Genomic DNA, 12,498 nt, shown 5'->3' on the forward strand with positions numbered 1-12,498 from the left:
AATATAGACTTACACTTCTAGGGAGATAAATGAGACATAGTTTTTCCTATTCTTTCCACTAAGAACAACTGAAAACCCTGGAAACTTTATATAAAGCAAATATAAGAAGATGGAAAGAGAAAGGCAGATTGGCAAAGGGCCTCGGAATGAGGTACTGAGTTCCCTTCATGCATCCCAGACTTGGAGCTAAAGCAGGTGGCAGTCAGAAACCACCAATGGGTACATTATAAAACAAAACAAAACAAAACAAGAAAGCACCAAGTAAAGCCTGCTTTCTCTAGCCAAAGGACCAGGAAGGGAATAGGCTACCAGTACTGAAAACTTTTAGATAAATACCACAGAAAAAAGTGTCTATGCCCCCACGTACACCAGCAAAAGCCAAGTTGGAAGGGGCTAGACTTCATCCTTGCAAGGCTGTGACGAGATGCCCCTAAACACCAGCTTACTTCTCTTGGTATCAGAGAAGGGCAAGTAGAAAGCCAAGACTTTAATCCCTAAAGTTTGTTGTGTGGTATCAGTAGATGACTAAAGGGCGGGGGGGGGGGGCTGGAAATCTACCCCACCCAGCAATAATGATGTACCCCTCCACTTTTCTCCTGGGATAGTGTCAGAGGGATTTCTACATTTATCTGGTAGGATAAGATGGTTTCTCTCCTTCGTCTGCTGGAGAGGTATCCAGAAAGCCAGCTAAAACAGATATAAGTAAAATCCAGGGTCTCATAAATCAGAAATGTCTCATTAATTCATCAGGTATCAATATGAGATACCAAAAAAGGAAGATCCCAACCTGAATGAAAAAAGACAATCAGCCTGGGCCCAATGGCTCATGTCTGTAATTCCAGCATTTTGGGAGGCTGAGGCAGGAGGACTGCCTGAGCCCAGGATCTCCACACCAGCCTGAGTAACATGATGAGGTCCTGTCACTTCGAAAAATTTACACATTACTCAGGCATGGTGATGGCATGCACCTATGCCACTCTGGTGACAGAGTGACAAACCTTGCCTCTAAAATAAAAGCCATGAGAGGTACCACAGTACCACCACTTTACACTAATATGCTATAGTGAAAAAAAAAAAGAGAAAATAAGAAGTGTTGGTGAGGGTGTGGAACTCCTATATGTTGGTGATGGGAATATAAAATGGCTCTTTGGAAAGCAGTCTGGAAGTTCCCCAAAAGGTTAAAATACACCTTTGTGACCCAGAAATTTCATTCCTAGGTATGTACCCAAAGTAATTAGAGCGTGTGTCTACCTAACACCTGGTACACAGATGTTCTTAGTATATTCATAGTATCAAAAAGTGGAAATAATCTAAATGTCCAAAAACTCATGTATGTATAAGTAACATATGTTCTATCCATACTGGATATGTTACTCAGCCATAAAAAGGAATGAAGTACTGATTCATGCTACAATACAGATGAACCTTGAAAAGATGATACATGAAAAAAGCCAGTCACAAAAGGCTGTATGTTCTGTAATTCTGTTTATGTAAGTACAGCTTTGGCAGATCTATAAAGACAAAGTAGATTACTGGTTATTAGGGGCTAGGTAGTTTGTAGATGAAGGGAAATGTCTGCTAATGGGTACTGGGTTTCTTTTGGGGGGTGATGATAATGTTCTAAGAGTGATTATGGTGATTATGATTCTGTGATGAATGAGTGTTGAATTTGTCAAATGCTTTTTCTATATCACTTTTTGTAACATGGATATTACTCAACAACAAAAGAAATAAACTGTTGATAGACGCAATGGTATGAATAAATCTGAAAGGAATTGGACCTTATGAAAATAGCCAATCCCAAAAGATATGCTAAATGATTCCATTTATATAACATTCTTAAAATGGTAAAATTTTAGAAATGGAGACCAGGTTTGTCGTCTTCAGGAGTTGAGGAGGGTGTGGGGGTAAGCAACATAAGGTCATGGAAGTATGATGGAAATATTCTGTATCTTAGTTAGCAGCCAGTAACCTGGTTATAATATCATACTATAGTTTTGAAAGATGTTACTATTGGGGAGACTTGGTAAAGGGTACGTGAGATTACTGTTAATTTTTATAAATGCATGTGAATCTGCAATTGTCTCAAAAAGTTTAAAAGCAAGAATAACTATTACAGAATGAATAGTTAATGACTTGGAAAGATGTTATTTCTATATTAGCATAGCATATTAAGTATGAAGAGCAGAATATAACAATATAACTGTATATATAAGAATTAACAATATAACTATATATATTAAGTCCAAGAAGAAATGACAAAGAATTTTTATTTGCCCTATAAATTGGGTATCCAGATATCCACTTTGAAAAGCACTTTGCCATTTTTCAGTAATGGTGAAGATGCACATTTTATAATATGTACACAGTAGATACGTATGCACACACATATGTATAGGTGAATAGATGGATATATATATACCACATACCAAAGCAACATGTGTAATAGTAATTCAGTTTTACTATTTACCACACCCTATTTTTTCAGTGGCCATTTCACTCTACTTTGATGCCCACAGTGCAGGCTATGCAGCTTCTAATGCAGAGCATGTTTTTCTCCAGTGTCTCTTTCTTCAGTTTGTAGAAGTCATCATAAAGCAAAAAAAGAAAAGATAAGACCATTGTTGACCCAGAAAGCAGTCATGGCTTGTTAATCACATTTCCTGGACATGGCCTGACTTATAAGTAGATTTCCAGTCCATCATTTAATAGGTTTTTGTGGTATGTTAACTTTAATAGGTAATGTTTACACTTAAATTTATAAAATAAATCCAAACTACTTTTACACTACATTTTTAAATATAAGTTTTTTTGTTTGTTTGCTATAGGAAAGCCATGGCAGAAAAATACATCATGACAGCTGCAAAACTCATTGCTCCTGTAATTGAAACATCTTTTGCTGTAGGTTATGACTGGTAAGAGAGAAGAAATTCAATAAAACTTCGTGGATGTGGTATTTTCATAATTTATATTTTTGAGTTAAAATTAATATCATTAGAAAACTGAATAATTTTTTTTCAATTTCAGATTAATATTGGGGTACATATGATTTAGTTACATGGTTTCCTTTGTGAGGTTAAAGTCCGGGTGGTAGTGTCCTTCACTCAGGAAGTATGCAATATATCCATGCAATTTACCCACTGGGCGGGAATTTACTCAACCCCTCTACTCCCTTTACTTGAATTTAATTTAGTTTTTCTTTCATGTGAGCATGTAGTTGTTAATCTGTTGTTTCTAATTAAGTACTGAGTTGTGTGGTGCTTGTTTTTCCATTCTTGTGATGCTTTATTTAGGAGAATATTCTCCAGATCCATCCCGGTTGTTACAAAAGATAGAAAATCTCCATCTTTTTATGGCTGAATAGTATTCCATGGTATACCACAGTCCATTCATGTGTTGATGGGCACCTGGGTAGTTTCCACATTTTTGCAATTTTGAGTAGTGTTTCTATAAACATTCAAGTGCAGATGTCCTTATGGTAAAATGACTTTTTTTGTTTTGGGTAGATAACCTAGTAATAGGATTACAGGATCAAATAGTAGGTCTATGTTTTTAGTTCTTTGAGGAATCCCTATGCTTCTTTCCACAGAGGCTGTACTAGTTTGTAGTGTCACCAACAGTGGAGGAGTATTTCCTTCTCTCTATACCCACGCCAGTGTCTGCAGCTCTGGGACCTTGTGATGTGAACTGTTCTCACTGGGGTTAGATGATATCTCAAGGTGGTTTTTTTTTTTTTGCATTTCTCTGATGGTTGGTGATGATGAGTATTTTTTAATGTGTTTGCCACTTGTCCTCATGAGAAAAGCTACTGTTCATGTCTCTTGGCCAATTTTTAATGGGATGGTGATTAGGTCATGGAAATGGAACCCTTATTAATGGGATTAGTGCCCCTATACTAAGAGACTCAAGAAAGCTACCCTTACACTATGTGAGGACACAGCAAAAAGCACTGTTGTGTGAACCAGAAAGCAAACCCTCAGCAGGGCTTTGGATAGCCCTATCAAAGAGAAAAGGAAAGAAAAGACACCAAATCGGTTGAGGCCTTGATCTTGGACTTCCTAGCCTCCAAAACTATGAGAAATAAATTTGTTGATTATAAGCTACCTAGTTTATGGTATTTTGTTATAGCAGCCTAAATAGACTAGGAAAGGTGTGTAAGTCCTTCAACTTTGTTCTTGTGCATTGTCTTAACTGTTCCTGGTCCTTGTCATTTCCATATACATTTTAGAATCAATTTGTCAGTTTTTACCACAAAACCCCAATAGGATTGAAAAAAAATTAACAGATCTTCCTTCATTCCTTCTTCCCTCTTTTTTTTTTTTTTGACAGTTATTCCAGTTTGAGTGCAGTGGCGTCATCAGAGCTCACTGCAACCTCAAACTTCTGGGCTGAAGCAATTATTCTACATCAGCCTACTTAGTAGTTGAGACTGCAGGCGCGAGCCATTCACACCCAGCCTGACAGAGTTAATTTTTAAAAGCAGTTTAGGTTCACAGTGTAATTGAGCAGAATACTTCTCCCACTCCTATCCACAGTCTCCTTCACCCATATTATGCCCCTATGTAGTACATTAGTTACAATCAGTGAACCAACATTGATGCCTCTTTATCACCAAAAAGTCCATAGTTTATATTAGGATTCTCTCTTTGTCTTACACATTATGTGGGTTTTGACAAACACGTAATGCCCTGTATCCACAATTATAGCTTCTTACAGAATAGTTTCACTGCTGTAAAAATCATCTGTGCTCTACCTTTTCATCCCTCCTTCTCCCAAACACTTGGCAACCACTGATCTTTCTACAGATTCAATAGTTCTACCTTTTCCAGTGGGTCAAATAGCCTTTTCAGATTGGCTTCTTTCACTTAATAATGTAGGTTGTATCCTTTAAATGAAATGCTTTGGAACCACAAAGTTTTGGATTTTGGATTATGGAGTATTTGTAATGTACTTACCAGTTGAGTATCCCTAATCTGGAAATCCAAAGTGCTCAGATTTTGAAGCATTTGGGGTTTCATATTTTTGGATCTGGCAAGGGCAACCTATATGTCTTTAAGTTTCCTTCATTTAGTTTTGTTTCTTTAGTGCTAAATAGTAGGTATTCCATTGTATGAATGTTTACCTACTGGGATATCTTGGTTGCATGTAAATTTTGACAATTATGAATAAAGCTGTTATAAACATTAATGTGTAAGTTTTTGTATGAACGTAAGTTTTCAACTCTATGGATGAATACCAAGGAGCGTGGTTGCTGTATTGTATAAGAATGTTTAGTTTTGACTTGGCGCCTGTGGCTCAAGTAGCTGAGGCACCAGCCACATTCACCTAAGGTGGTGGGTTCGAATCCAGCCCAGGCCCGCCAAACAACAATGATGGCTACAACCAAAAAATAGCTGGGCGTTGTGATGGGCGCCTGTGGTCCCAGCTACTTGGGAGGCGAAGGCGGGAGACTTGCTTAAGCCCAGGAGTTGGAGGTTGCTGTGAGCTGTGATGCCATGGTACTCTACCCAGGGGAACAGCTTGAGGCTCTGTCTCAAAAAAAAAAAAGAATGTTTAGTTTTGTAAGAAATTGCCAAACTGTCTTCCAAAGTAGCTGTACCATTTTTTTTGTTTGAAAATGGGATATAATGTAAAATATTCATTATATTACATTATAAATATATATAATGTATACATTGCATTGCAGTGTACTTGGAATATAATATATATAGAATAGGTAATACAGACACTTAGAAAACAAAAATGTAAGTGTATAATGTAACAGCATTTACATACTCTCTTCATAGTTGTTCTTCTATTAAAATTTTAGGATATTACAGGGGTATAAATGTTTTGGTTACATTGATTGCCTTTGTACTGCTTAAGTCAAAGTTATAAGTGTATCCACTATCCAGATAGTATGCACTGTACCCGTGGGGTATTATTTCATCCATCCCTTCCTCTCCTCTCCCACCTGCTTGATTTTTTTTGAGTTTCACTTCCATTTGTGCAGGAATGCTGGTCAATTAGTTCCAATGCAGTAATGAGGCTATGCCATTTTGTATTTCAGTGAAGGAGAATTTCTGTTACTCCATATCCCCACCACCATTTGCCAATGTCAGTATTTTGAGTTTTTGTCTTTTAAGTGTGTAACAGTATCTCATTATTGTTTTAATTTACAATTCTTTAGTGAACTATGATGTTGAGCATCTTTTCATATATTTATTTGCCACCTGGATATCTTCTTTAGAGTGTTCAGATTTTTTGCCTAATACAAAATGTTTTTTGTTTTCTATTAGTTTTAAGAGCTCTTTATATATTTTAGATAATAGTTCTGTATCATATATGTCTTTTATATTTTCTCCCAGTCTGTCGTTTGTCTTTTCATTGTCTTGACCTGATGGGAGATTAGTTGGGATTTCATTGAAATCTATAGATCATGGTGGGGAAAATTGACCTTTTTAAATCATTGAGTCTTCCAATCTGAATAATGGTATATGTTCCATTTTTTAGGTCTTCTTAATTTCTTTTAATAATAGGTTATAGTTTTATGTTGAGAGATCTGCATATCTTTTGTTATATTTATTCCTAAGTATTTGATGCTTTTTGGTTATATTATAAGGGGTATAGTTTTTAAATTTAATTTTCTACTTGTGTTTTGCTGGTATATATTTATATAGTTGATTTTTATATATTTATTTTTTACATAGTGGCCTTCATAAATTAACTTATTAACTTGAATGGATATTTCCAGATTTTTCTGAAATATCTACATACACATTTGTTCCATTTATAAATCATGACAGTTTTATTTCTTCTTCTCCAATCTTTATGCTCTTTTTTGTTTTCTTGGTTTATTGCACTAAGACATCCAGTTCAGTGCTGAGTAGAAGTGGTCATATAGTAGGTATTTTTGTTTTGTTTCTGGTCTCATGGAGCAAAGCTTTTAACAATTTATCATTAAGGGTTATATTTGCTATATTTTTGTAGATATTTTTATCAAATTTTACAGTATTCTCAGAATTTTTCTATTCATGACTGGCTGTTTTCACTTAGAATAGTATCTTCAAGGTTCATTCATGGTATGGCTTATATCCGAATTTCCTTTCTTTTTAAAGCTGAAAAAATATTTCATATGGATATACCATATTTTGCTTACCCATTTATCTATCAATGGACATTTGGGTTGCTACTGTGAATAATGCTGCTATGACACTTACCTTTTCAAGACTTGCTTTCAGTTCTTTTAGATATATACTGAGAAATGGAACTACTGGATCATAAGGTAGTTCTATTTGTAGTTTTTGCAGAACCACTATACTTTTTGTACGGTGGTTGCACCACTGTGCATTCCCACTAACAGTGCCTAAAGGGTTCCAATTATTCCATATCCAATACTTGTTATTTTCTGGTTTTTTGATAGTAGCCATCTTAATGGTGTGGGGTGGTATTTCATTGTGGTTTTGAAATAGACTTCCCTGAGATTAGGGAAGGATGCTGTTGAGCATCCTTTCATGTGTTTATTAGTCATTTGTCTACTTCTTTAGAGAAATTCAAGTCTTTTGCCATTTTTGAATTAGATCGTTGAATTTTAAGAGTTCTGTATATATTCTGGATATTAATCTCTTATCAAATATATGATTTGCAAACATTTTCTCCCATTCTGTACCTTTTTATCCTGTGGATAGTTCTTTTGATACACAAAGTTCTTAAATTTTCATGATGGCTGGGGATGGTGTTTCACGCCTGTAATCCTAGTACTTTGTGAGACTGAGGTAAGGAGATAACTAGAGATCAGGAGTTCAAGACCAGCTTGAGCAACATAGCAAGATCTGGTTTCTACAAATAACAGAAAAGTTAGCTGGATATGATAGTGCACACCTATAGTCCCATCTAGCTACTTGGGCTGCTAAGACAAGCAGATCACTTGAGCACAGGAGGTTGCAGTGAGATATGATGACCTTATAACACCCTAGCCCGGGTAATAAAACAAGATCCTATCTCAAAGACATTTTTTTTATGCGATGTACTTTGTCCATTTTTTCTTTTGTTGTTTGCACCTTTAGTGTCATATCCAAGAAAGCATTGCCAAATATAGTCATGAAGATTTTGCTTTATTTTCTTCTAAGAGTTTCAAAGTTTTAGATTTTAAATTTAGGTCTTTTTGAGTTATTTTTCTATAAAGCAAGCATTCAGCTTTGTTCTTTCAACAGCAGGATAGCTGGTTTTCCCAAAACAATTTGCCAAAAAGATTTTTTCATTTCCTCACTGAATGATCTTTGCATACTTGTCAAAAATCATTTAAGTACATAAGCAAGGATTTGGGGGGAAGGGGTGTGGGGCTCTCTATTATGCTCTTGGTCTATGTTTCTTTATACTACTATCACACTATTTTGACTACTGTAGCTTTCTAGTAGTATTGAATAGTGATGTGAGTACTTACTTTCCTCTTGTTTCTCAAGACTGATTTGGCTATTTGGGGTTCCTTGAAATTGCATATTGATTTTAGGATTTTTTTTTATATCTGTAAAAACAGGTCATTAGGATTTTGATATAGTGTGCATTGAATTCATAGATTACATGGATAGTATTGATACCTTGACAATAAGAAGTCTTCCAGTCCATAAACATGGGATGTGTTTCCATTTATGTATGTTTTTAAAAATGTCTTTCAGCAATATTTTGTAATATTTATCATTTTTATTTGGTTGTCTTTATTCCTTATTATTTTATTCTTTTTGATGGTATTGTAAATGGAATTGTGTTCTTAATATCCTTTCTGGGTTATTCATTGGTAACAGACAGAAAAATGAAATTTTAGGTATAGACTTTGTATCCTGCTATATTGCTTAATTTCCAAGAAGTTGGGTATTTTTTTATTATCTTTTCATTTTCAACTTCTAGTTTAATTTCATTGTGATAAAGGATGTTCACGAATGATTTCAACTCTTTGAAACCACACCTATAATCCTAGCACTCTGGAAGGTTGAGGAGGGTGGGTTGTTTAAGCTCAGGAGCTCAAGACAAGCCTGAGAAAGAGTGAGACCCCACCCCCCATCTCTACTAAAAATAGAAAAACTAGCTTGCATTGTGGTGGCCACCTATAGTCCTAGTTATTCAGGAGGCTGAGCCCAGAGGATCGCTTGAGCCCAAGAGTTTGAGGCTGGGCGTTGTGGTGGGCACCTGTAATCCCAGCTACTCAGGAGGCTGAGGCAAGAGAATTGCCTAAGCCCAAGAGCTGGAGGTTGCTGTGAGTTGTGACACTACAGCACTCTACCGAGGGTGACAAAGTGAGATTCTGTTTCTAAGAAAAGAAAAAAGAAATACACATTTAGTCTCAGAGCTCCTGGCTCAGTGCTTTGTGGCATTTTGTGAAAATTCAATGCACTTATAAAGCAATTAGCACAATTCCTGACATATAGCAAAAAGTAAATGTTCTATTCTTTGATAAACAGATCTACAATAGTTCAAACTGGGACACAAAGAATTGAATGTCTTCTATAACTTCTATAGAATTTTTCTTCCGTAAGAGCGTTTAAGAGGTGAAAAAATATAAACAATGTCACCTGTCACAAAATGAAATTTTTTTAGTATATTAAAAACTGAGAATGTATATATCAACATGAATATACCAAAACATATACTAACAACATATAAACCCAATTTTTATTTAAAATACCACAAATAATTATAACTGACAGTAGGCTGCTGAGAAGTTGGGTAAGGAAATTAGTTTAGAACTGAAGACTTCAGTAACTTAAAGCCTGTCTTAGAAGAAACCACATGCTTAACCTCATAGAGCACTAGGGACCATTTAAAAACCCTTTGAAAATAGCCGGGCATTGTGGGGGGTGCCTGAAGTCCCAGCTACTTGGGAGGCTGAGGTAAGAGAATCACTGAAGCCCACGAGTTTGAGGTGAGGTCGGTATGAGCTGTGACGCCATGGCATTCTACCTAGGGCGACAAGTCACTCTGTCTCCAAAAAAAAAACCTTTGAAATGTCATATTTAAAAAGATCAACAACATGAATATACTAAAACATATTCAAATAACCTTTTTATGCTTTTTTTTATAGGTGTGTAGAAGTAGTGAAAGCGTCTCAATATGTAGAGCTAGCCAATGATCTGGAAATAAATAAAGCAATTACATACTTGAGACAAAAGGACTTTAACCAAGTAAGTTTTTAAAAACTTTTAGATGGAATTTTATGTCTTAATAGATAAAAGCAATAAAAATAGGGAAATGCTTTCTAGAATAATGTTTTCTTTGATTATTCTAAAGTTGGATAATATTATTTTTAACATAATTTCCATTAATATAGTTCTAAACTTTTATTGATTTTTATGTGTTTGGTCTATTTCTTATAATGTAAATGCTTTCTTTGTATATCATGGTTGCTAAATTACCAAACCATATTTTAGTCCGGAAATTAAGTTTCCAGATTTTCAAACTGTTCCCCAAAGCAATAAGGATTAGGATTATTGTGCATGGAGAACAAGGAAGGATAGGAGCTGGAAGAGTAGCCTGATGTGTACCCATCCTGCTGTTTGCACCAAGCCACTTGCCTCTTGTCTATTTTACAAGATCTGACAATTAAGTTTGCAAATGCCACCATGCCCTTATATTGGCAGCTCTATACAAATAACTTGGTAAGGTTTCATAACCTTGGTATGCCAATGTCTCATAGCTGTGTTCATGTAGATGTTTAGTGGTATCTTGCTAAGTGGTGTTCATTATTGTTGTTGCATGTTTTTGTGTGCTGCCACCAGGATGCTAGAGCTTAAAGTAGAGCAATGAACAAACATTAAATTTCTTGTTAAACTTGGCAAGAGTGGAAGTGAAATCAGGGACATGTTAGTCCAAGTTTATGGGGATAATGTCATGAAGAAGACAACAGTATTCTGTCTAGACACTTCTGAGGGAAGAGAAAGCATCACTGATGAAGACAGGTCAGGGTGGCTGGTAATGAGCAGGACTGATGAAAACATTGGAAAAATTCATCAAATTGTGTGTCAGAATCATCAGCTGACTGTGAGAAGCATAGCAGACCAAGTAAAGATTTGTAGAAAAATGAGAAAATCTTAACTGAAAATCTTGGCATGAGAAAAGTGTTTGAAAGTGGTTCCAAAGGAGCTCACCAGTGAACAAAAGCAAAGAAGAGTCAGTTTGCCAAGACCTTTTAGAAGAGGTAAAGATAATATTTTGTTCCATGTTATCACTGGTGATGAAACATGGGTGTGCCAATATGACCCTGAAACAAAGTGTCAAAGTCCACAATGGAAGTCAATCAATTTTCCACAACCAAGGAATTTCCAATATCCGTCAATCCAAATCAAGAATCAAAATGATGTTGCTGCTAGCCATTTTTGATAACAGAGGGATTGTTCATTATGAATTTATATCAACTGGACAAACAGTTAAGCAGGTTTACTATTTGGAAGTGCTGAAATGCTGTGTGAAAAAGTTAAATAAAAATTACCTGAACATTTTGCCAACAACTCAGGACCTTGTATTGTGATAGTGCACCAGCTCATGTAGCATTGTCTTGTGAGGGAGCTTTTAGCCAGCAAACAAATAAGTATATTGGAATACTCTCCCTACTCACCTGATCTGTCCCCTAATGACTTTTTTCTTTGCCCAAAGAGAAAGGAAATATTGAAAGGAAAATATTTTGATGACATTTAAGACATCAAGGGTAATGTGATGGCAGCTGTGCTGGCCATTCCAGAAAAAGAGTTACAAATTTGCTTTGAAAAATAGACAAGGTTCATTTCTTCCCAAGGGGAATACTTTGAAAGTTACAACATTCAGCATTGAGGTTTGTAGCACTTTTTTGTCTAGGATGAGTTTACAAACTTAATTGTCAGACCTTATATGTGTATTCTCATTGATGTGTCATTGGAAATAAGAGGTTCTCTTTGCCCGACATGGTTTTTTTAACCCTGTAGATGTCTGTCTCACTGGCCCTGCTACTTTGCTGCTTTGGGTGCAGGTGGAGGGTGCTCCCCTTCAGTAGTCTCTCGGGTGCCACAGAGCTGGTATGTGATCAGGAGGCTTAGACAGCTGTAAGAAAATGAGGGAGCAGCAAAAGAAAGTGAACACAATGAAACTTGATGTCCTCTACTGTAACTCTAGTGGTTAATGTCTTATGTTTCAGCTCGGTTCTTCCTGGTTAGACCCAAAGATCAAGTGTTAGAGAAAACCACCATGTATTTCCAACATCTTGTCCCAAGCCTGTGCTTTCAGTTTCTCTTCCTATCTAAGGATCTTTCTCTCGTCTGGGAGACAACAGAAGGAACTAACCAAGGGAGTGGGGAGAACCCCATCAACTTAAAGAATATGAGAATAGGAAAAAGCAACTACAGCATCATGAAATAATTTTATGATTACTATAATGCAATACCATGGAATGGTCCCACTGCATATATTAATCTACTTAATTTTTTAGTGTTTACCAAGCAATTGAAAAACACTCTTCAAACTATCTTTCTGTCTAATATCCTTTCATTTATCATCACA

At 35.9% G+C, this 12,498-nt stretch overlaps 1 protein-coding gene across 3 annotated transcripts in view; it reads left to right on the forward strand.

Moving 5' to 3' along the window:
• The window catches only part of IFT88 (intraflagellar transport 88), a 122,888-nt gene that overhangs the window by 42,757 nt on the left and 67,633 nt on the right, over positions 1-12,498 (forward strand). For all 3 annotated transcript variants that reach the window (XM_012809491.2, XM_023517246.1, XM_023517247.1), the window contains 2 exons: positions 2,829-2,915; positions 10,055-10,154. In XM_012809491.2, the coding sequence (XP_012664945.1) occupies positions 2,829-2,915; positions 10,055-10,154 (187 nt within the window). The remainder of the gene's footprint in view (positions 1-2,828; positions 2,916-10,054; positions 10,155-12,498) is intronic.

This window comes from Otolemur garnettii, unplaced genomic scaffold (assembly GCF_000181295.1).
Source record: "Otolemur garnettii isolate 467f Iridium unplaced genomic scaffold, OtoGar3 scaffold00106, whole genome shotgun sequence".
Classification (NCBI taxonomy): domain Eukaryota; kingdom Metazoa; phylum Chordata; class Mammalia; order Primates; family Galagidae; genus Otolemur; species Otolemur garnettii.